This window comes from Macrotis lagotis, chromosome 5 (assembly GCF_037893015.1).
Source record: "Macrotis lagotis isolate mMagLag1 chromosome 5, bilby.v1.9.chrom.fasta, whole genome shotgun sequence".
NCBI lineage: Eukaryota > Metazoa > Chordata > Mammalia > Peramelemorphia > Peramelidae > Macrotis > Macrotis lagotis.
Genome location: NC_133662.1, coordinates 240,309,775 through 240,334,892, shown reverse-complemented (window position 1 = coordinate 240,334,892; position 25,118 = coordinate 240,309,775). Strand labels below are relative to the sequence as shown.

The 25,118-nt window shown below is 42.2% G+C and overlaps 2 protein-coding genes across 2 annotated transcripts in view; one reads left to right on the top strand and one right to left on the bottom strand.

Moving 5' to 3' along the window:
- NUFIP2 (nuclear FMR1 interacting protein 2) overlaps positions 1 to 13,344 on the top strand; it is a 30,046-nt gene extending 16,702 nt beyond the window's left edge. Inside the window, exon 4 of the mRNA XM_074189104.1 lies at positions 1,899 to 13,344. Coding sequence (XP_074045205.1) covers positions 1,899 to 1,951 — 53 coding nt within the window. The 3' untranslated portion in view covers positions 1,952 to 13,344. The remainder of the gene's footprint in view (positions 1 to 1,898) is intronic.
- On the bottom strand, positions 12,065 to 23,277 carry CRYBA1 (crystallin beta A1). The gene is made up of 6 exons (XM_074190102.1): positions 23,247 to 23,277; positions 19,372 to 19,436; positions 17,637 to 17,755; positions 14,175 to 14,316; positions 12,893 to 13,035; positions 12,065 to 12,242 (listed from the first exon to the last, which is right to left on the bottom strand). The coding sequence occupies exons 1-6, from the start codon at positions 23,275 to 23,277 to the stop codon at positions 12,095 to 12,097; spliced, it is 648 nt and encodes a 215-aa protein (XP_074046203.1). The 3' UTR covers positions 12,065 to 12,094.
- Positions 23,278 to 25,118: the final 1,841 nt, after the last annotated feature.

The following is a 25,118-nucleotide window of genomic DNA, read 5'->3' as shown; positions in this document are numbered from 1 at the left end:
GCTTAATTTAATATAAGGAAATGAAACATTTTACTTTTGTTTGGCTCCTTGCCAAATATTAGTGAACTATCTTTAATTGATGAGAATCCTTGTACCATCCAGACACTTTTTATGTACTGAGTTTTGGCTAGTATCGACTGTATTTCGGGCTAAGATAATACTGGAGACGTCCTAAGAAGAATTTCTAGAATACCTACAATTAGACATACTAGAAAAGACTTTGCCCTATCTTTTCATTTACAGATGAGGCAGCTAAGCTCCATGATGTTAGATCACCTACTTCATAAGAATTAAAATTCAAGTACCATGGCAGTCCAGTGTTCTCCCTAGCAACCAGGGGCTAGCAGTTGGAGTTCCTTAAAGGTTTAGATAGTTACTTTTTAGCCCAAAATAGATGAATATTTGTACAAGCAAAACTTGAACTGAAACAATATCCTTGATACTGCTACCCCAGAGTCCCCACAAGTAACTAATATTGTAAAAAGCCTCCCCTTCCCTGGCTTTACTCTTATCCTTATTTCTCTTCCTGTCCCATACTTTATAGCAGGACTAGACCTTTCCCAGATAACATTTAGCTTTTTTGAAAATTTCCTTGTATTTAAAGCTAATGAGAGAGTCTACCAGGGCTCTCCCTCCTCAGTGGTCTCTCCAGTTAGGAAGTACCCCAGATAGAGTGTGATACTTCTAGAGACCAATTACTTTCATCTTGTATAAATTAAGTAAAATAATGCAGACTAGTACAAGCCAGATTAATAGAAAAACTTTTTTTTTTATAAAATCTGTAATTATTTTCATTTTTTCCCCAAATATTCTTTTTTCTTCCCTCTTTCCTCTATTAGATGATACCAAACCAACTGAGGTTAGGAGTTCCCTCTGTGTTCATTTATTCTCAATTTTGTGACACAAAAAATTAAGATGGATATTAAGCTACTGTATGGATTTTTATTTTCTTTAGAGAGAAGACATTTTCTGTTTTTATTAAGTGGATACTTGTTTTCTTTGCAATTGAGTTAACTCTGTCAGGTGGTCAGGGGATAGTGGTTTAATTGGAAAAGGCTTGTTACAAATCAAGCATATTCACAAATAACACCTCTGATTTTCTTCTCATGTGTCCTTAGACTCAGCCCAAATATTGGTTCAGGAATGAATGTGGCTTCTTAAGGTTCATTTTTGCTTTTGTTATCATTAACTAGGCTTCTGTGATGATCATGTCTTATGCTTATTTTTTGAAGCTCAGTTTCTTTTTTTTAATTTAAGGCAGTTGAGATTAAGTGACTTGTCCAAGGGCCACACAGCTAGGTAGTTATTAAGTGTCTGAGGGCAGAGTTGAACTCAGTTCCTCCTGACTCCAGGGCCAGTGCTCTATCCACTGGGTCACCTAGTTCCCCACTGATAATTTTTAAAATATTAATTCAAAAGAGATAAGAAAATTGAGAACTTTTCAATCTAGTTTAAAAAATTGGATCCTTTCTCTAGAACAAAATTGCCTGAAGGATGGACAAGCATACGCAAACACCCAAGAGACAATATTCTCTTAGGATTATATTGTCATAGATTAAGAGATAACAGAATCTACATATGATTAAAAAGAACTAAAAGTTCTGCTAAACTTAACTTTGAGAGAGATACATGTGTGTATATGTATATTTTGTATAGAATTCCCTTGTGAGTGTACACAAAGTAATCAAATTAAACTTAATTTGCACTGTTCTATATGGATTCTTGACTCTAATATTGAGAATTGCTTTGGAATGCAGAGGAAATCAGTGACATGCAAAGAAGCAAGTGGATTTTGTGATAGTTAGATGTGAGAGAATTTTCAGCAAGTTAAGTGGGTGGGGTGTTTCTTAGGGGAGTCATGTTGAAGTGTCATTTCACCTTTTTTTCCCTTCCCACAGATCCCCAAAGGATAATCACTTACGATGAAGCCATGGATAGTCCAGATCAATGAAGGCAGCAGGACAGACAGACAGACAGACAGGCTGCCTGTCTGTCACCTTTCTGCAGTATCAGAGCGGCTCACAGGGGACACGAGGCTTTGATGCTCCTTCTAGATCTTCAATGCAGCAGAGGAACCATAAGTAGAATCACAGGATAATATATACATATATATATATAGTTATTTAAAAAAAAGAGGCAACTGAAAGTAATTAGACTTCTTAAGGAATCAGAAAATTTATTTCAAGAGACTACACATGGTTATTTAATCTCCGGTACTGAGTAGATTTTTTTTCCTTTTTGTTAGTTTTTGTTTTGTTTTAAAGAGTGAATGCAAGTGATTAATGAATACAGACTCCATACACAAGCGTGGTTCCAAAGTTCCTGCTGTCATCAACTTGGGCAACAAATGACCCTCTGGAGAGGCAATTCTGCTTTTCAAGGTCTCGGTTTCTTGTTCTGTGACTAGTGCTACACTAATCACAGGGAGCCCAGAATGATTCAACATTTCCCCCACTCCCTCAGTCTTTTTGCTTTACTTTTGAACCCTACGAGAATGCTGGATAGAAATGCCTTGAAGTTTGTGGGGTTGCCTTTTCCAGAAAACGATTTGCATGGCTTGCCCGGAGTGAAACAGCCTGGAGGGTGCTGGGGAAATTGTCATCTGTGGGGGGGGTGGAAGCCCTACAATTCTGGAATCCTGGGTGGTGCACAGTTGACTTGGCTTCAGTGACACATTGGACTTTGATGACTGAAGAATTCATAGGAGTGTCAATTTAAGACAAATTTGAGAACAAGCAGGTGGTTGTGTCATTTAACCTTCGAAAAGAACCATTCCCACATTTTTATCTAACTGTAAGTGGGAGCAAAAATATACCCCGCTTTTCAATTGTAGGTGCTCCAGACTAGCTCTGTCTAACACTAAATGTGCTGGGGGTTTTCCTTGTTTTTCATCCAAAAATTTTAAAAAACATGTTAATGTTACTTTTCTGCAAACTCCTTACCCCTTAATTTTTTTCCTTAAGTCATTTAAAAAAAGAAAAAGGGAAAAAAAAAGCCTATGAGAACGAAAATGTTTCCATTTTTGTTTCTAGCCAGTGAGGAAGAAATAAACCCTGTCCCTTTTCTATTTTCCTGCAATCTGTGTACTTCTGACTATTTGCTTCTAATTATCTCTCTATTAAATATACTTTATTATTATTAGAGCAAAATTTTTAAAGAATGGAATGTGAAAATCTGGGAAGACCTTTATGGCAGAGAGAGCATCAGCCCTGGCTCCCCATCACAGCCATCCTGGGCACTGCAGCTTGTGTGTAGCACGATAAAACAGTTTTTGCTTTTTTTTTTTTTTGTCTTTGCCTAATTTGGGGGGAGGGTGGGGGAGGGGTGCAAAATCAAGGGTCCAATATAAGATCAACCAGATGTAAGTGGCAAAAGAAATTCTTTGACCTGTTGCACCATCACAGGTACTAGAATTTTAAAAATTAAAAAAAAAAAGCACCCACACTTAAAATACAGGCTAAATAGCTGGGCATTTAGGTGGAAAGGTATCTTCTACTCAGATTAGATTGGATCCTATGGGGCATTAGGGGATAAAGTAACTTGTTTTGCTGAACCCCTTTTGTTTAGGTGTGTCCAACGTTTTGAGATTGTAGCATTGATGGGTTGTCTGGTTTTGTTAATTATTTAAGGCTTTTATTAAGGTAGTTCCTGAAAGAAGCTGTTGGATTCAACATAGGATAGCAAAACTAAATATCTTAAAAGTCTGCTGGTTTCTGCCCTGCTTAGATTTTAAAAGTATAAGCATGGATTGCCAACTCCATTTTATGTAAACAAGCTTTTTATACATAATATATATATATATATTATATATATTAAAAAAATAACTTATTGTATCAGTCCAGGTTCAGAAACTTGTGGTTGGCCAGTTCCAGAATAGTTTCATTTCACCTGTAAACTGTATCACCTTTACAAATGTTGTAATTTTCAAATGTATAATATGTTTACAGATGTGCCCTGCATCTAGTCTGCCTGTGTTCCTATTTTAATTCTGTTGAGTCTCCTGCCTGCTTGCCAAAAGCTAGGATGCTTCAGGCTCTTGTACAATTCCGAGCTGAGGCATCCTTGAGCTTTAAAGCATTGAACAAACTGGAAAATGCAGCATAATACTGAGGTGGAAGAAGTCTGTGTTTGTGTTTTTTTTTTTAATAAAAAATTTTAAAAGTTTTTTTAAAAGTCAAAACATTATAAGGTTGCTTTAAAAAAGAAAGGCTCCAGTTTGTTTTACTGGTTTTAAAGTTCTGCTGTGTGTTCAGTTGCCTTGTGTAACCACTTGCCAGCCTTAGGGCCAGAGTCCTTTTTTTTTTTCCCCTCTCCCAAATCTATTTTGCTTACCTTCAATTTTCAAGTCTTTTGGCTCATGATATCCCATCCCCATCATCCAGTAGCTTTTCTGGGGTTAGCGAGGTTTAGGAGTTGAATAAAAATTTTCTCTATATACACATTTTTATTTAAGAAACAAAATCACCCAATCTGACCTTCCATATGTAGAAGCAAAACTTAATGAGTATTAAGGAAACACTACTCAGCCTAAGGACTTTCAAATAAATTGTCAAAAGATAATAAGCGAACTGTTGGCCCCTGTCTTCCTTGCTTCCTCCCAGGGCCCCCTCACCCTTGGGGAAGGGGCACGAAGCAAGGAGGGGCCTGCCTTCCTTCTCTGCACAGGTGGTGGAGAGGTGTACTTCTAGACCCAATATTTCACTTTTCCCCCACTTCCATTGGAGTTTAGCTGGATTGTATGGTTAGTTTTCTAAAGGTAGAAACTTTGATCTTTCTGGGAATCCTAGTGCCCCTACCACATTAAGTCAGTATTTCTGGGCATTGGATTAATGGACGTTTTTGCTGAGGGACAAGCAGGACATTGGGATAAACCTCCTTTGTGCTAGTTTTGTAACACTTAACTCTCCACTTGTCTGAAAAGTTTCTCCTTAGGTCCTCACACAATTCCTTCCAGAGCACTTATTAAAAAAAAAAAATCTTAAGAGTTAATCTGTTTTCTGATTATTTTGTGTAAACTTTAAAAACTCAGCTGTGATTAATTTAGCACATTTAAATAATGATAATATGTTACTGTTGGATATAATGAATTTTTCTTCTACTCAGAGTATTAGTACTGTAGCATAAAACCAAATACAGTCTGAGGGATTACACTATCCCTACATTCTAAAGACTGAAACTAGTGTGTTTGTGTGCGTGTGTGGTGTCCCGCATGTGAGGGGGAGGGAAATGAAAGTGAAGACTTGGAAGTAAAGGATTGTGTGAAGCATTAGTATTCAGAGAACAAACTTGTATTTATTTTGTGCCATTTGTTTTCATTATACAGAGTAAAAAGTCAGGTGGTTTTAATCTTTTTTAAAAAATGAGGTAGTATTTGAAATATGGCACTAAGAATGAGCTCATGACCTATTTTTTTAATAGCTATGAAAATACTAATTAAGGGTGAAGAATTCTTTAAAAATCTATCTTGATCTTAGACTCCCTATGTCACAGACCACTTTTCCAGTAAGTTGTCTTGAGTAAATTTCTTCCCCCTTTCCCCTTAAAGACAGGGTGTATTTATCTTTGTCTGCTCCTTCTTCCACCCAGCCCTGCTGAGTTAATCACATAGACAGCTTCGCTTCCCACCTCTCCTAGCGACAGGTTTCATAGGAGGGAGATGTTTGGTAACATCCATTTGCTCCTTATTTTCAAGGAAGGAAGGCCAGGCGAGGCAACCAACTTGTGGATATTGTTGTTCTGTGAAATAGTTGGCCTCAAAGCTATTATTTCTTCTGTTTTAGAGCTTTGGGGGCTTAGCTGTCACTATTCACTTAGAATCTTATAAGAGCTGCCACTAAAAAAAAAAGTTTGTGTGGAGTGGCAGACACAACTAACCTCAATGAAGTTCATTCCCACAGACGGCCAAGGCAGGCTCTGGTGCAGCTGTGGTTGCTGCTGCTGCTATCCCACATGAAATTATCCAGTAGCTTCTCTCCTTTTAATTGCTGTGAACTTAGAAAAATTCAGAAAAGATTTTTGGTGTGAAATTAGAACAATCTCACACACCGAATAACCCCTGCAGCAGGAACTTGGAGAGAAGTCTCTGGACTAATTAACCCCCCCCCCACCCCAACCCCATGTTGGAGAAGCTCTGGCTTGACCATTTGTCCATCTCCTCAGACCACACACAGCACACATATACCTTGACTGAAACAGCTTTGAAGAGAGCAGTAGAAACCTCGAATCCCTTATACATGGCAGAAAAGCCTGGTTACACAAAGCCTGTTGCAGGATGATGTCCTGGGGAGGGCAGGGTATCATGTCAAGTTGAAAATGCCACTGGAGGAGTGTCTTTCATCTCTCCTTTGTGCAGTTAAGGTTTTTTCCATTTAACTTGGGGAATGGTATTTTGCATCTTGGCCTTTTAGGAGTTTTTTCAAAGGGAAAAAGTAGGAAGCAGGGCTAGAAGTATAAACAACTTCTCTATTGCCTAGGAAAACCACATTAGTGCCCTAATCCTTGATGCCAAGATTATTAAACACAGTGTGTAGAAGCACCAGGATTGTTTTCAGGTGTGGAAAGTCCTTTCCATGCATTGTCCACGAGCAGATTAGCCCGTGTAAATTGTGAGAAGTGTGAACTTGGACTGAAGGTAAAATGAACAAAATGAGTGATCCTGCTCGTGCATCTTGTTAACTGAGCTTTGAAATCAGTTTGCACAACAATTTTATCACTGTCATTCAGGTAGCTTGTTGCAGTCTTAATGTCCTTCCCTAGGACAAGAGCTGAATTCGAGGCAGCATAGATAGGTTTGGTGGGTTGTTGGCACTTGCCAACTTGCAGTGAGTCTGGTAATGAAGTAATTCTTCTGTAATCCTAGGAGCATTTGGCTAATAGGTGCTGGAAATTCTTGGGGGAAGTCAGTCCCTGAGTGTTCTGGGATTGTTGGATCTATATTTCCTCTTTTACACTTCATCCTAAAGCTTTGTTTCTGTTCCGAGTTCTAAAGCCATTTTGTAACATCATAGTATGTATCCCTTTTCTACAGCCTTATTAATAACAATAGAAACTTGTAAAAAAAAAAGTCAGTCCCATTTGCATCTCTTTGGTATGAAAATTGTACAGGGCAAACACACCAACCTTAAACTGATGTAAAATTTATAGTTTGCCGCTGAAACTGTTGGCTTTCCATGACAGTCTTTCCTCAGGTGCTAAAATAAGGATTCCAAAAGTGGATCCTGCTTTTAGGAATTTCTGCTTTATTCTTATGTCTTTTATTTTTTTTTTTTTGCTAGGTGTTGTAAAGATTAAGTATTTTAACAAATGGTTTATTTTAATGTGTAAATAAGAATTATGCCTCTTTAATTTGACCTTCTGTTAAAAGTCTAAGTGTGTTGTTTATTCTTTATTGAGGAACCTCTCTTGATCTTGAAGACATTTCATTGTGTTGCTGCATTTAAGAATGGACTTACAACTGTGTTCATGTTGTCTTGGGTTAAAGCTCCTGCTGCTGCTATGAGTAACTGAAAATCAAGAATGTGATGCACTTTTTCCATGAACAATATGCCCATGATTCTTCCTAGGTTGCTTAGATCCCCTATCTGCAGCACAGCCACTAACTCTTAAGTGTGAATAGGAGACTGTTAGAGGTGGGAGCATATCAGAGGAGATAGCTTACCAAGATACCCATGAAGACAATAACTGGATGAGCCTCTTACTAGAAAGCTTTTTGGCCTTAAAAAAACATAAGGTTCCCTTTTCACTATCAGAAAATGAGTCCTTTTTATTTATCCCTGTAGCTTTGCCCCCTTTTCCTCCTTTGTCAGGAGACAGAGGCAGAAGGGGGGAAATAACTTTAAGGTCAAAAAGGATGTGTTACTTCCTGGAAATGAACCTTGAACTCTTGTCACCCTAGATGATGACTTTCCTTAATGTGATGAATATGTAGATGGGAAATCATTGTTTAAGTGCTGCTGTTAGCTAATTAGATAAATAACCTCATAGTCTGTCTTTAAGAGGAATTGTCCCTTTTTTTGAGGGGGTTGGGGGTAATGTTTAGATTACCAGGTGAAGCTATAATTTTCTGTGGTAGTCTTTGGAGAGAGGGTATTATATTGCAAAGACAGTTTCCCCAATACTGCATCATTCCATAATGAGTTTGGAAAAGAGTGAGCACATATAAATTCTTTAATGGAGACTGCAGGGAGATTCATTCCTTTAGGAGAAAACTATTGGCTCATGAAGGGGTTCTGGGAAGCATGCTTCAGGAGCTCTTTTGTTTGTTTAGAGTCTAGACTGACTCTTCCACTCTATCTGTTGACTTGGACCAAAGGTAAACCCAGGTATAAACAGATTAAGTGGGACTTGGCAAGAGGGAAGGGAAATTTTTAAGCGAATAAGGGATCTTAAAGGAAACTGTTGAAGAAAAAACAGGGAAGAAAACACCAAAAAGGGTAAGAAATCACTTCCATTAACCCTTAAATGGGGATAAGAGGAATGTGTAGCCTAGCCTTACCTAGACAGATTTTTTTTTTTTGAGAAGAAAATTTAAATATTGCCCATGGTATTGTAAATAGAGATAAAAATCTGCCTGCTTATTCCGTACATTTTCTTTAGCCAGAGTTTTATATTTTTATATCAATGTGCCTTGCATGTGTATTTTTTTAAGGAAAAATTAGATCTTTTAGTAGTTTCTGAGGTCCATGTTCTTGCCATTTCATGCTGAATGATGAGCTCACCCTTTGGTCTCTGTGGTTATCGGTCCTGTCACAAACTGGAACTGCTTTCGAACTGGGGCAATTTGTATTTTACTCTTAATGTGTTAGTGGCTGTTCTGTAGGTTGTGAGGAGAGTCACAGGAGTCCTCTCTTCCAGTCCTTCCCTCTTCCTGCTACCTGCTGGCTTTTAGCACCTTCCTCAAGTCATGTGACAGCATTTCTTGTGTTCCTTTTTGATGTTCTCCCTGCCCCTTTAACCAAAGGGGTCCTCAAATGGTTTGCAAAACCCTGGGAGGGATGGAGCCAACTTTGCTCTGGAATTCTGTGGGAGCTGCTAGAGTGCTATCAGCTCCCTCTCCGATTTAAAAGTTTTTGTTAAAACACAGCACCTTGCTTATTAAATAAAAAAAAAATAAAGAAAAATGCTTGTCTGCAACCATTGTCTGGAAATAATGAACTGTGCAATTTTCGTTTGTTCCTGTTCCCCTCATGTCTCCAGACTTGCTTTCCTTAGTGTGACTTGTTCGCCTCTACTTGTTCACCTCTACTTGTTCACCAGTGTGAATGTGAATGCTTTGCTCGCATTACTTCTTAGAAACGCATTTTGCACACTTGAGTTTTGCCGAAGCTCCGTGAAAAGGTTAGTTCTGAGCAGCTGAATAAAGCTATGCACATGTTTTGAAAGTTTTGTGTCTCATTCCCAGAAGTGACATCATCCGTCCCCTCCTCCTCCACTCCTCTGCTCCTCTTAGCTTTGTGACCACAGTTTTGGTTGACCAGGAAATGGGAAGAAGGAGCACTTGTAGTAGTAGACCCAGTTTGGAAAGGAGAGCTTGGCTTAGATACATGAAATGATGTCGTGTTGTTGGGGAGACTGGCAAACTCAACTACCCCCACTCCCAGAATTTCACCACTATTTCTTGGATCAAAGGAAGGGATGTGGACTAAGTTGGTGTGAAAGGGCGCTCCACTGCAGCTTTGACCAGTTTCATGTCTTAAGTGGATGTGGGTTTAAAGGTAGGATTGAGTTATTTTCACACATAGTTTTAACATAGTTTTGGTCAAGTTTTCAAATAGAGGAAGTGGACTTTGAGATTAGTTTAGCTGCTACACTCACCCAAAATGTCCTTTGGGTGTTTGCAGAGGAAGCACAAAACTGTCGAGGGAAGTCTGTCCCCTGACGATCACCCTTGCTACTTAGTGTAGGAATATGGGGCCAGTTAAGTTGCTGCAAATGCATGCACTAAATAAATAGCTTTACTTTTTGTGTGTTTGCTTAAAAATGTGTAAATGTCCTGAACTGGTTTAGTTAAGCCATTCTTTAAAGATTTCTCTGTTTTTGGGGGGTGGGGGGGTAAGGTAGCTTAGGGCCTTTGTTTAGGAAAGGCTAACCATTATGGTAAAGAGATCACTTCACAGTTTTTCCTCCTGTGCTCTTAGATCCAACAGAAATCCCTAGCTAATGTTACAGCTTTTCCAGTGTATAGAAGAGGGCTATTTTTCAGTCATCACATGTGTGCTTATGCACCTTCAGTGGTTTTGGCACCCACCTGGAGGTCCTTAATGTGTGTTGACTCTAAAAACACAGGCAGATACCCCCCCCCCACCTCTTTTCTGTATTGTCAGTATTCATGGCAGTTTAGTTTATGCCATCATCTACAAACTCAAAAGATCCGCTCATTGCATGGTCTGAAAGGTTAGAAGCTCCCTCGAGAGTGCAGCAGACTGTCCTAGGTGGACGCAGCCTATTCTGTGGTTCTCCTTTGTGTCTAGTTACCTTAGAATATTGCAGGGTTGGGGTGGGGCGAGGAGATACGTCTTGGCCACTTGTTTGTTTAGGAGCTAAGTGACCTGTTAACTTGAGGAAAGGGTGGGGGGACCCAACAGCATAAATAGGAAGGTTTTCCCTCCTCCCTTCTCTCTCCTTGCTTCCCAAGTAGTTTCATAAAGGTTTCAAGCACCAGGCATTCATGGTCCATCCCCAAGAGCAGTGACCAGAGATGAACCTTTTAGCTAAATGCTTAGGTATTTGCTGTAGCCGTAGCTGACATCATCGAACCCAAGGAGGGTCTTGTGTCATAAACTTTCTTTGTTGTGTTTTTAAAAAGCTGCGTGAATTTTTTTTTTCTCTGCTGACCCAACGACAGCTCTGCAACCGTACCTAGATTTACTTATTTTATCGGAAAAAAAACCCAGAAAATTTGTAGATCAAAGTAATGTAAATTGTTGAATAAAAGTTTTAAAGTTTATGAAGTGTTTGTGTATTCCATTTGACCCTTTTTCCGTTTGCTCTTTCTGAGAGCACTCTGAGTGATGATAGTTATTGACTTAACTGGTAGGGATTTTCAAGGTGAAAGGATAAAGTTTTTGAAGGCCTGGATTGAGCAAGCATAGATAGGCTCTATCATCTCCCCTCCCTGTTAATCCAGGTGAAAGAATAACTACTGAACTTTAGACCATTCCCTGGGACATTCAGAGTAGTGAGGAGGATAAACTTCTGCTACTTGGATTATTATGTGCCCTTGACATCCCCTGGGCAGAGTGTAACTCATTCAGAAAAAAAGCTTGGCATTCCTCTCTTAGGATAGGAAGAGTGCTAGGTGAGGAATATATATATATATTAGATGAATGCCCACCACCTGTCAGAATCTGGTGCTGGGGAAGCCAAAAGTGGGTGTGTGGGGAACTTTCATTTTCCTGAGCAGCCTGCAAAGTTGGTCACAGCAGGGAACTGGGTACACGGGGTGAATCTCTTGTAGAATTCTTCACTTCCTTGATTCCGCAAATGGAGCTCACAACCTGTGGAGCTTGAGTCTTAACCTAGTCAGATTTTTTTTTTTGATATTTAATCCTGCCAAGACAATCTGCCTGCTTATTCAAGGGTATTTTCTTCAGCGAGAGTTTTCTATTTTTATACCCTTATTCCTTTCATATGTATATCCTTCAACATGTTGCTACAACATAAATGTCCTTTTGGTGGCATTTGAAACTTGGCTTTGCAAAATGTTTAGGAAGCAGTCAAGGTATCAGTACTGCTTGGGCATTACCAGGTTAAAACCCAGCCATCTGGAAGTCAGTGCAAAGGCCTGGATGACCAAAACTTGATCCTGTTGTCACAGCTGTCCTTTCAAATAAAATCCATTTCCATTCCTCCTTTTCCAGTGCCTTGAACACAGCACTTAGTGACTTCAGAGATATGGACCCTGGGTGGTTCTTTACAACTCTCAAACCCTGCAACTTTGGTCTTTAATTTTTTTTAATGACATTTATTGAGAATTTTTAGCTGTTGGTCACAGTCAAAAGTGATAGCTTATGAGCAGTATAAAGAAACCCATTATTCTTTTCAAATCAAGTAATAGAAGGGTTTTCGATTGCTGGGGGCTTCTCTCTTAGGATATCTACTGCTGGATGCGGCGGATTGACTGGATCTGGGAAGTCTGGGCGTGAGAGCCCCATTCTCTCCAGTGTTTATAGTCTCCTCCGTGGTGGTCACACTCCAGGATGTACTGGTACCCACGGTATCCAGGATATTGGTAGCAGACCCATCTAGAAAAGCCGCCCCCCCCAATCACCTTGTTACTGAAATGGAATGAATGTCAGATCTAACTCTTGGAGAATGAATGAAAAATCCTATTAGAACCCAATTTGTGAGATGTAGTTAATTTTTGATTTGTGAAACAACTCTTGGATGTGGGGGACCCTATTCTCACCCCAGAATGCTTTGTATCCAGCCTGTGGTACAGAAAAGTACTTTTTTTATACTTTAGCTTGGACATGTATTAGGAACTACACCAGTGCTGACAACCTAGTACCAACCCCCAAACCCCTACTAATAAATTAAAAATGGATCCACGAGGGTGATCTATGTCCTATTATGAAGTCATTAGTGCTAAAATGGGGAATAAATATAATGTAGCCCCATGAAGACTTTTTGGTGGCCACGCTCATAGAACGTAAGTTGCAAACGAGCCTCAGATCATCTCTTTCAACCTCATTTTGCCAATTTAGTAAACAGGCCCAAGGTCACACAAAGCTCTAAGAGTCAGGACAGGATTTGAACCCAGGTTCTCTGCCTTATGGTCCAGGACTCTGTATACAGATAAAATTTTCTAATATGAATGATTAAACTCAGTAAAGAAATGAATTCATTCATGGGTGACGTGTCTCCTGATGCCTGGATCCCACTTCCTACTTACGCTCCACATTGTATCTTCATAGAACCAACTTCATTGTTACACCAGCCCATGGCCTGCAAGGAGGGGTAGTCATCGCAGATCTCCCATTGGCGGCCAAGAAAGTTTTCTTTCTCGAAGATCATGATCTTAGATTCCTTATGGTTCTATAAACCCAAGAACAAGAGAACCTGGAAGTTGCTCCAAAACTACTTTTGTTTTACTCTTTGTAAAAAAAAACATCTTTTAAACCAGTCTAAATATAAACCTACTATATTTGATTAAAATAATTTAGGATTGGGAAGAGGGCTTCATGGATCCTTAAATGTACATTTTTTTTGATGACCTAGACCTCTGATCCCATTAGTGTATGGAACTCCTAGTGTGGAAAAAAACAATCATCCTCCAGATTGGTAGAGAATGGTGTGAGGTCCTGAGAAATTGAGAACTGCTACAGGCCACAGCTAGTGCTATCAGAAGCAGGATTTGAATCTTGTTTTTTCTGATGCCAAGCCTGGTCTACTATTCATTATTCTGCACTGCCTCTCAAATGAATCAGAGTATATTCAAAATGAGCATCCTTGGGGGTGGCTAGGTGGAGCAGTGGATAACCACCGGCCTTGGAGTCAGGAGTGCCTGGGTTCAAATCCGACCTCAAGACACTTAGTAATTACCTAGCCGTGTGGCCTTGGGCAAGCCACTTAACCCCATTGCCTTGAAAAATCTTAAAAATGAGCATCCTTTCAAAGGAAGGAAACCCTTCTATTGGATGATCATCTTACCTTCCTTATCCATTCCCAGTAATAGAATCCACACCTTTAGAAAAAAACAGCCTGTACTGTTGTGGGGGGGAGCAACTCTCATTCTCTGATAGTGAGGTGGGGGTGTTAGGGGTCAGAACAGCCTCGGGCAGACAGATGAGGCATATCCTGACTTCAATCACTTGTCCTGTTTTTGCAACAAATAAAACACCACCCAAATATAGCGAAAGGGAATAATTTGTCTGAGAAACATCCTCTTTGCCTACCACATGGTAGTTTCAGCTGCCAGCCATCTGCTCTTAAACATTTAAGGTAAAAATAATCTGGGTGTCATTCACACTTAGGGTACCCCCCAACCCCTTTGAGGCTTTCAACTTACCCGGGACAAAATAACCAGCAGAGCAAGGGCAAATTGATAGCCTTAAGTTTTCCTGAAGGAAAGATTTCCATTTCCTCTGACAATCTCTGTGCAAAAAAATCCTAAGGGAAACAGTGATACCACTGTCCCTCATTCACACTTGTGCCACACTCTTGAAGCTACTCACCGCAGAGCAGATTGGGCGAAAGGACATGAGGCGTTCAACATGGTAGGCATTGCTCCCACTCCAGGCTTCCCAACGTGGGTACTCTCCTCTCTCGAGGACAAACTGCTGTCCACAGAAACTTGTATGTTCATAGCCAATCCATCTGAGAGAGAAAGGGGTCAGATGGGAACTTAAATACACCACCTCCCCTGAGGGGGTCTTCCCAATAATTCACATATGAATGGCTATTTACAGTTTACATGATTTCATCCAAGGAACGACTTTACCTTGATGGCCCTGAACCAAATGGGGAGGGTGATAGGTGGGATTTTGAGTTTATTTTTTGTTCTGGGTAACTGTTCAAGCATTCCTTCAGAAAAGAGATTGAGAGTTGGAAAACTGGTCTTCCCCTGCTTAAAACCCATGCTACTTTTAGATCTGTGAGAGATCTTAGAAGTCATTGTGTCCAGTTTCATTTTTTTTTTAAAGATGGAAGAAATCTTGAGGAAAATTTGAGGTCTTGAAAGGTTATTAGACTTACCCAAGGTCCCATGGCTAGAAGTTTTGTTTCAGTTGTATCCAGCTCTTTATGAACCCGTTTTTAGGTTTTTTGGGTTTTTTTTTCTTTTGGCAAAAAATACTGGGGTGGTTTACCATTTCCTTCTTCAGCTCTTTTTGCAGATGAGGAAACTGAAGCAAAGGGTCCAGGGTCACACAGCTAGTTAAGTGTCTGAGATCACATTTGAACTCAGGACAACGTGTCTTCCTGATTCCAGGCCCAGCTCTACACTAGGATGCTACCCTATAGTAGGTTATAGAGCTAGAAATCAAACACCTCCTTTGACACCAAATTGAGGACTCTTTCAATCCCCTATATCTTTTTTTTTTTTAGATTTTTTTTCAAGGCAATGGAGTTAAGAGACTTGGCCAAGGCCACACAGCTAGGTAATTATGAAGTGTCTGAGGTCTGATTTGAACTCAGGTCCTCCTGACTTCAAGGCTAATGCTCTATCCACTGCACCACCGAGCCGCCCCACTACACCACCTAGCCATCCCACCCTATATCTATCTAATAGTTCATCCAGGATCCTAAGAATACTCTAACTTGAGAACCTACCTTAGTTTTTTTCCCCCTTCTCAAATTCCATGCTTGGAACTCTAATTCCACAATCTGGCAGCTTTGTCTTTAACCTACCCTTTTGCTAGCTTCCTTTTCCTTAAATTTACAAAATAGAGGGATCTCTGAAGAGCTAAGTGAAATTTTAGGTGTTATCAGGTTCCTATTTCCTTGGTTCACCCAAATCTAGAGTCCTAGAGTAAAATAAGAGTAATAACTTTTCTCCACTCAAAAGGGCCCAGCCTCCCAGGTTCCAGGTTCAATTAGGTGAAACAGGAATAGAGAATGGGGTCTAGAGTCAGGGAGAGTTGAATTCCAATTTGAACCCTAATACTTGACTAACTCGAGCAAGTCATGATTCTGCCTCAGTTTCCTCCTCTGTAAAATGGGTATAATAGCCTCTACCTTAGCAATGCCTGGCCTAGGGATTGTTATAGAAATGTTTATTATTATTATTGTTATTAATTGACCTCCCACTCAGTTGTTTCCTTTCCCTCTCTACCCCATCTTGCTTTCCTTATCTGGGCATCCATCAGAGCCAGGCCACAACCTTTCCTTTGCTCCCAAGTATGATGACAAGGTGACCTGTGATTTTTATCCACCTGTGATATAGGAGACAGGATAGGATAAATGGGTTAGTTTTGTCAGGCCAGAAAGATTGACCATCCACAAGGGGGCCCTGGAAGACTGGGATTTGAACATGGATGGTTCTGACGCACGGAGGCTGCAGCTCCTCTGGCTGCTGTGCCTAGGGAAGCCCTCCAACTCCCTCTCTGACCTGGGCAAGAATGGGTGGTCCAAGTGGCTGCCAAGCTCAACAGCAGCAGCCACTGACCCACACACCTGTGGTAAGCCACTCTCTGTCCTGTTGGAGTAGGGCTCTAGGAACCAGGGCATGAATGGTACCCCCTCCCCCCAAAAAAGTTGGATTAATGAGAACACTTTCAGGGAAGAAAGGTTCTACTTCTGCACTGTGATATTGCGAATAGGTTATGAGATTTAGAATCAGGAAGACCTGAATTCAAATCCTTCCACAGACACTTAACAAACTGTGGGATTTGGGTGTCAACTCTATAAAAATAAATATAAAAATAGCACCTACCTTCCAAGGTTGTTGTGAAGATCAGATGAGCATAGGCACATGTATAGTACTTTGCCGACCTTAAAATGCTAATTATTAATTTTGTTATTATCATCCAGTCTGGGAGAGCGCAGGGACTGGCTTTGCCAACTCTCTCCTGCACAAAATTAGGAATGACTTGAAAAGAGAACTAGGGCCGCTTAAGCCCTGAGAAGGGGGGAGAGTGCCTACCGCATGGGGGTGAGAGATGGGGGTGGGGAGTGAGCTGGTTATTCCAATCCTCCTTGATGTGATATACTGGCATCAAGTCGATCCAGTAAGCCTTCTCCCAACTTTCGCTAGCTCAGGGTTCTGGGGATGAAATGTAGAATTCCATCATTGGGGGGTTTTTTTGCCTTAACAAAATGGATCACGGACCCAATTTGGTGATTTGGTCAAAAACAGAAAGATCTCCTCAACAGCCGACCTGGTGATGAGTCGCTACCACTTAAACCCAAGGGTCATAGCGATGCTAGTTGTTTGTATTGTTTCTCAGGGTCATCTCCAGACCCTAGCGAAGCATCAAAGGATGGTTGTTGCTTGAAGCTGGTGTTTTAGAATCATTGGGTCGTCGGTAGGAACTGTAGGGACCCTGCCCTTCCCCATAAACACATAGAAGGATAAGCTCGCCTTTCTCTTTGGAGCTCACACTTTCTTCTCCTTGAAAACATCCGAAGACATGACTAGGACTGGACAAGTGGGGCTTTGGCTCAGGGCAGCTACATTGCAATGGGACAAATGGGACCTTCTTCCCAGAGAGTGAGTGCTTCTCGCTGTGGTGGTCACCATAGATAATTAGCAAGGTCGCGCAGTGTGGATAGAGCACAATGGACTTGAAGTCAGGAAAGATCTAAGTTCAAATTCTGTCTCAATGACAGAGGGACCCTGGCCAAGGCACTTAATTCTTTCCGTCTTAATTTCCTTACCTGTAAAATAGGAATATACCTAGAAGATAATATATGTGATGGATCATAGATTTAGAACTAGAAGTCCAGCCCCTTCATTTTACAGATGAGGAAACTGAGGCCCAGGGAGGTGAAGTGACTCGGCCTTGAACAAAGGCCTTCCTGACTTCAAGTCTAAAACTTTATCCACTACAAAGAAGGAAGGAAACAAGGAAGAAAGAAAATTGGCCCTTCCCTGGCCCCATCCAATTGAATTTGTCTTGGGGAGTGCAGTTCCGGTTGGTTCTGACTCTAGGTGCATCCAGACACCTGGAAGGGTTACTGGGCCGCCAGATACTCACGCGCCACATTCTACCTTCAGAGATCGGACATTGTCAAAGTTGCACTCATAGACATTGGGGCAGGGGCCGGTGAACTCCATCCTCTTGCCTTGGAAGTTCTCCTGGTCATAGATGGTGACCTGCAACAGAATGAATCGAGGATGGGAAGAAAGACATTTGACAAGTGGGAAACAAGGCAGGTGAGAAACTCTTATCTTGGGGTAGCAAATACAGAAATAAATAATTCAGGAAGTTTTAGATTCCTTTATTTTTAACTAGAGGTGATGTCCTGAAGTCATTCAAATCTAGTCAAGTCAATCAAATCATCAAATCTGGTGTATAGGAGGGTTGTGTAACCTGTTTCCCAGACAGACCTTGATAGAAGTGGGGACTCTTCCCCAACAGATAGCATTGCAAGGCCTGAAATGGAGGCATTGGAACAGAGAACCCCGAATGGAGGGAGACTCCTGGGGAAGAGAGATCAGAGTCTCTTCCTATTTCTATGGCTCCAGATCCAACTTACAGGTGACTTAGCCAAGGTCACAGAGTTAATAAGTAGCAAGGCAGAATTCAAACCCAGGTCTCTTGACACTGGAGATTTTCTCTTACTCTATCATATTGCCTTTCAGTGAAGAAACACAGGCTTTGTCTGGGATAGCCTGGGTGATCTTGAGTTTCAGTCATTTGTCTTGTCCAGTTTCTCAGGTGGCATAATCTAGTAGATGGGCACAGTGGGTAGAAAGCTGGGTCTGGATCTGGAAAGACCTGAGTTCAAATCAAGTCTCAGATACTTACTAACTGTGTGACCCTGGGCAAGTCACTTCATCCTGTTTGCCTCAGTTTCCTCATCTGTCAAATGAGCTAGAGAAGGAAATGGCAAACCTCTCCAGTGTATCTGCTATGGAAACCCCAAAGGGGTCACAAAGAGTCAGACACAACTGAAAACCAACAGTTATAGTGGATAGAGCTATGAACTTAGGAAGCAGGGAGATCTGGATTCAAAAGCTTCCACAGATACTTATTAACCATATGACCTGTGTAAGTCAGCCTCCTAATCTGTAAAACAAAGGGGTTGGCCTTCAAGACTCCTACCTCCAGATCTCTGATTCTATGAACACAAATGCTATTATTGAACTGAAGGCAGCTGGCACAGTTTGGAGAGGAAATGACCCAGAAGCTCATTTAGCTCAATTAATCCAGCTCTCCCTAACCTGGTTTGTCTAAAAGTTTTATGTGGGCTTTGGGTGTATTTTCTTTTCAAAAATAGCTCATCAGTGTGACACCCCCCCCACCCCCCACACACACAGCCTGTAGAATTCTCTTTTCAAATCAGTAGAAAATTTCTCTCCTTTCTCTTGGGGTCTCACCCCATGTATGACCATGGCCGACCTTGGGGCAGGCCCTGCTAATTAGCTAATTGGAGAAGGTGAGGAACCTAAGGAAAGACTTTTTTTAAAAACAACTTTCTAAAATACCTCCTTTTTTTTGAATGCTAAGAAATTCTACTCTCCTTACCATGGAAGTATTTATTTTATAAACCAACTGCTCCGGGTTTTGGGGAAGTTTCTGGTGAATGACACACTGGGCCCCACCCTGGGCCCACCCTCAGCATTAAAACCCTGCCTAGGGTATTCAAATACATGGCTGGGCTCTGAGGTTGATCAGCTGCAACAGCCTTGCAATTAGCTCTGGACCCTGCCCCGTATTCTGCCTCGCCTCTGAGACCCCACCTCCCATCAGGTCTTTCCCCTGGTACCTTCCATGGCCCTAGAGGCCCAGGCAGAGGGTTTGTCTGAGCCATCTGAGCTGCCGGCACAGTTTCTGCAAGAGAAAGAGAATGTCACTTTTGGGGTCCTGACTGTCTTGGAAGCCCAGAGCCCCCTTCATCAGTTCAAGTGTGCCTCCGCTTCTCCACTCCCACATGCCCTCCAAAAGGGGCAAAACTGCTGTGAGCCAATGGACTGACTTCTTACAATTACATCCTCAGTCTTCATGGAAACTGTTAGAATCCAGAAATGCAAGATGGTGATCTTGGAGACCAATCCAGTCCAGTCAATTTATGGATGAAGGGACTGAGGGTTGGTTGGTATGAGACCTAGAGCCCTGTCCACCTCAGGGACAATAAGAGGGTCAGGAGGAACCTGGGTTCAAATCCTATCTCTAACATAACAAAGTCTAAGTTTTCCCATCTGTAGTATGAGTATCTATCTCACAAGGTTGTTGTGAAGACTCAAATGAGGCAGCAAATGTAAATTGTGTTCTAAGAGTCCTGGTTCTTTGGTCAGAGGTCCTGGATTTAATCCTGACTAAACACTTAATACCTGTGTGATCTTGGTCATTTTACATCCTTGGACCTTAGTAATTAAGGAAGGGGATGGACGAAATGGGGGTCCCCTGCCCACTGTAGAGCTATGAGTCTAGCTATGCTACTTTGGCTAAGTCACCCCATCTTCTTGGGTCTCAGTTTCCCCATCTGTTAAATGAGAAGGTTAGAGTGGATGAGCTGGGATGCTTCTTTATGAACCTTAGATGTTGTGGACATTGTCTACATTGTTCTACATTGTCTATAACCAACCCTTCTCTTGAGAGGAACTTCTTCATGGAAATAATCATTTTTTCTTTGATAATGGAAATGTTTTACAACTCTATTAATCTGCATTTTGAGGAAGGGCCTTCTTAGATGAATAGTGAGGAGGGTCCTTGAGACCTCAAAATTCAAGGAAAGTGGACAGGGTTTAGTTTTCTAAATTAGGAGAAGCTGGTTGGTGGGCTAGGTACTTATTAATCAACTTTACTTCCCCAATGAGTCATTTCCAAATTTCCTTGAAAGAAATAGGTTCCAGGGGTAGGGAATTGGTTTACTGAATAGACTATTAGCTCTGGAGTTGAGAGGACCTGAGTTCAAATCCACCCTCAGATATTTGACACTTACTAGCTGTGTGTCCCTGGGCAAGTCACTTATCCCCAGTTGCCTCACCAAAAACAGCAACAAAAAAGAAATAGGCTCAGACACAAGTCATTTAACCCCAATTGCTTCTCCCCCCCAAAAAAGAGTGCATGTGTAGGGATCTAAATATGAATTGTTTTATAGATTTAGAACTGAAAGGGAAACCAGAGACCATTGAGTCTAACTCCCAAACTTCATTTCAGACATGAGAAAACTGAGGTTTGGGGGTACTAATACAGGCCTAGTATTTAGATGGTAGATCCCGTAGCTCCTGTTGATGGACTTGAAGGTGGGTTCTGCAATGGGGAGGAAACTCAGAGACCATCCAATGCAAGCTCCTGGCTTTACCGAAGAGGAAACTGAAGCCCAAGGAGGAGAATAATGTAAATTCATGATATTTAGAACTGGAAGGAACTTCACAGTCATCTGGTACAAATTCCTTATTTTACAGATGAGGATGATGAGGCCTCAGAAAACTTAATGACTTGATTGAAACCGAGCAGCTAATAATTGTTAAAGCTAGGATTTAAATCCTAGTTTCTCCTGACTCCAATTCCGGCATTGTCCATGGTTGTGGGTAGAAGCCCTGTACTAGTCTTGGCTTGTCATTGACTCCCAAGCCTTACTCTCTCCCTTCTCAACTCAGGGAGTTGGTTAAGGTCATTTTCATGTGACTTGTCCAAGGTCACACAAGTAGGCAGTAGCAAAGCTAGGATTTGAACCCAGGCCTTAGGATGAAGCTCTGGAATGGACTTCAGAGCTCTTTTAGCCTAACCCCATCATTTTAGAATCGAAGCCCAGAGAAGTGGACCTGCCCAAGGTCATACAAATGGCGTGACAGAGCTTGGATTTGATCCTGGGTCCTCAGATTTCAAATCCCCCAATTTCTACCAAACTGTTGTCAGTCCAGTACCATGATATCATAGAACTAGCCCAGAAGAGAGCTTGGAGGGCATCTGATCTAGCCTCTGCCCTTTACCTTTTACAGGGGAAGCTCACAAATGTTAAGGGACCTGACCAAGGTCACACAGCTAGTAGGTATCAGAAGTGAAATCTGAACCCAGACCTTTTTTGACTCAAAGTACAGCACTCCCACTTTACTCCCTCCTAGGGGGTAAATAAATTAATTCAGAAGTAGGAACTGGACTGACTGAGCCAGCCTCCACTCATTTGCTGATCCAGTTCCTTGCAAGCCATGTTCATCTCCCACCTCTATGTCTTTGCCTTGACTGCATCCTTGGAAGACCCCCTCCTCACCTCTGCTTCCTGGCTTTCTTCCTTTTACAGGAGGCCTTTCTTGGTCCCTCTCATGGCCAGGGCCCTCCCTCTGAAATTACCTTCCGACTACTTTGTCTACTATGTGGTTTGCAGGCTGTCTCCTCCATTAGACTAACTTTTGGGGCGCAGGAATTGTTTTGACCTCTCTTTGCATCCTCAGAGCTTAGGCTTGTTGACTGACCTGTAAGTTGTTTCAGCCAAGTCACACTGGAGTTATAACCAGGACTCAGTTCATGAGATGAATATTTTTTAGGTATTTTCCCCTTTGGGGGAAATTTCCTAGTAGAATTTCTATTGAAATTTTTCCCAGTTTTGGCTTGGCTGAACCGAGGGAGGGAAAGAACCTTTCTATCTTGGGGACAGAGATGACCAGGTGCATCCAAAGGGAGCTGCTGTATTCCATAGCCCAAAGCTGATTGACTGAGGCAATTAGGGGGGGGTCAGAAAGGACTACTGGAATGAGTGCTCCAGAGTTGCTCTCTCTCCACTAAGCCTATACGACCCTCATCTGCTGTGATTTAAAGCTTTAATTAGCCACCCTAGGAGGTGTGGCCTATCACCTCCTCTTCCAGGCAGTAGATTCAAGGACCCAGGTTGTATTTGGGGGGCAGGGGCTCCTTAGTCAAGTCCATTAAAGAATATTAGTGGCTGGATCGGTGGATAGAGCAGCTGGCCCAAGTTAAAATCTACTAGCTGTAGGATCCTGGGCAAGTCACTTAACCGCCGCCTGCCTCAGTTTCCTCACCTGTAAAACAGACAATAATAGCAGCTGCCTCTCTGGTTTGTTGTGAGGTTCACTTGAAATAATCATTGTAAAATGCCTGGCTTACAATAAGTGGGCTATTACTAACTGGATCTAAAGCTTATATAACATTTCAAGGTTTTCAAAAAATGCTTCACACAGATTGCCTCATTTGATCCTCAAAAACAACCCATTAAAGTAGGGGCTGCTAATTGTTCCCATTTTAACAGATGAGGAAACTGAGGCAGACAGGTTAAGTGATTTGCCCAAGGTCTAAGCTGGGATAGGAACTCCAATCCTCCTGATCCCAGGACTCACTATGGCCTGCTGCCTCTAGGTCTCTGTTTCTTGCATGCCCCTTGAGGTTCCTTCCTGTTCTAAGATTCTATGAGGCTTGTGGAAACAAAAAACAGATCGACCTATCATCGATGCATTAAGGCCTCTACCAACAGTCACTCTTACCCACCTGCTTTTGCCCCCTATTTCCATTTTCCCCTGCAGGGTGTATTTGGCCAGCTGTCCAAACCTGACCCTGACTCCCTTCTTCAGGGACCCCAGAGGATCTTTTTTGGGTGACCACCCCTCATCCCAATTAGCAAGTCTCTTCCACTCCCGAGAGCTGGGGGATAGTAATGGTCGAAGGGGCCCAGCTAGCTTCACTCACCGAGCTCCCTCTGGACAGCCTGGGGTTCCATCTGGTACCCGCCTAGCCCGGCTCATGTCTTTATATAACTCGACCACCTCTGACTGGTCAGCACAATGCTTTCTCTGCCTAGATCTCTAGGTGATCCCCTGGCTTTGGGCAGCCCAGCCGCCTGGGCCAGCACTGTCTGGGTCTTTGTTTAAAGGGATCTAGGCATTCCTGGCCACTACTGCTGTCTGGGTGGACTCAGACTCCGGACTGGGGACATTTTGGTGGGGGTTGGGGCTTTCTCCACATCTGTCTTGGAATGAGGTTGAGAGAAAGAACCCCTGCTAGCTCAGGTAACTGGGCCAATGAGGGGGCCTCATTTTACCTGCTTAGTGCTTGGATAATTGAGGCCCTCTCCATCCTTAGGAACCTGGGATTCCTCAGATGAGTGAGCGCCTCATCTCGAAGCTTCCCAGGGGCTCAGGTGCCCCATTTTTTGAAGCAACTACATTGAGAGAAGCATTCCTCTCAAGAGCAACTTCCCCTAGTCCACAGAAAGTCTAAGACCATCAGCTGTCCCCCCACCCTATCCTTACTCCCCTCTTCATCCCCCATCCAACCCCAACCCTACTCCAACCCCTATCCAGCCCCTCCACTCACAGATCTTTGGATTCCATTTTTTTGCCCTAGGGAAAAATATACCAGGCGGGTTACTAAGAGACTGGGATTGGGAACAAAAAGACAAGCAAGGAGACACACAGCCCAGGATACTGTGCGGCCTTGGCCTTGGTTGAGCGTCTGGAAGAGATCTGGGGAGAGGAAGCCCCAGGGGGAGGGTCCAGACTGGCAAAGAGAGGGAGCAGAGACTCCAGGACCTGGGGAAGTTCTGCAGTCTCCTCCTCCAGCCCCAGCGACTAGCTAAGCACAAACTCTGCAGGCAGGTACTGCTTGGGTTTTGTTTCTGGGTTTTCTTTATGGTCCAATATCCAACAAAATAGGTACTTAACAAAGCTACTGGATCAATGAATTAAGTCTCCAAAGTGCTCCAACCACTTGGAGACTAGCAGTTAGCAAAAGAAATCAATTATCTGTGTATATACAGATTTATATCTGTATAGGGAATGGATCTCTGCCACTGTGGGTCACTACCTCCTCAGCAATTTCAAGTAACAGTCACAGACAGGACTCAAATCTTCATCCTCTGCTTTCCATTCTCTCTCTCTCTCTCTCTCTCTCTCTCTCTCTCTCTCTGGATCTTTGTGTGTCTGATTTTCACTCCCCTTCTTTTTCTTTCTCTCCCCTTTCCCTCTCTATCTCTCCCTCGAGAATACAAACAAAATCAGTCTTAATCTCCCTCTCTCTGTCTCTCTCTGTGTCTCTGTCTCTCTGCCTGTCTGCCTCTCTCTCTATCTCTCTCTCTCCCCCCTCCCTCTCTCTCTCTCTTTCTGTCTCTCTCTGTGTCTCTGTCTCTGTCTGTCTCTCTCTTCTTGAAGGCAGGGTATTGGAAGACAATCTGGTTTTAGTCTAGGTTCCAATCTAGCCCCCTAAGACTTTGGTTTAGTTCCCATCCCACTCTGACCTCCTTTGATTTCCTCCTTTATTAAATGAGGAGGTTGGACTACATGGGACTCATCCTTTTTTCAAAATAATGTTTCTAAATAAACAAAATAAAATTAAGATTATAAAGGAAATCCAAAGTTAATGAAAACAAAGATGTGATACCCCCCCCCCCTTTCCAAGCCCACAGACCACATGAAAATCAGACCCTTGAAGTGGTCACTTCTCTGTGCCTCAACTGCCTCATCTGAAAAATAAAGAGGTTGGAGTATGTCAGAAGTTTGTAACTTGGGATCCACACACCTTAAAGGATCATAGGTTAGATTTCAGGGGTCTATGAATTTGTAT

Excerpts from the sequence above, each read along its gene's own strand:
- CRYBA1 (XM_074190102.1), bottom strand. The coding sequence starts at position 23,277 with ATGGAACCCCAGGCTGTCCAGAGGGAGCTCG. Across the intron at positions 19,437-23,246 it reads GGCTGTCCAGAGGGAGCTCG|AAACTGTGCCGGCAGCTCAG; the intron begins GTGAGTGAAGCT and ends TTTCTCTTGCAG. Across the intron at positions 14,317-17,636 it reads CTGAAGGTAGAATGTGGCGC|ATGGATTGGCTATGAACATA; the intron begins GTGAGTATCTGG and ends TTTCTCTCTCAG.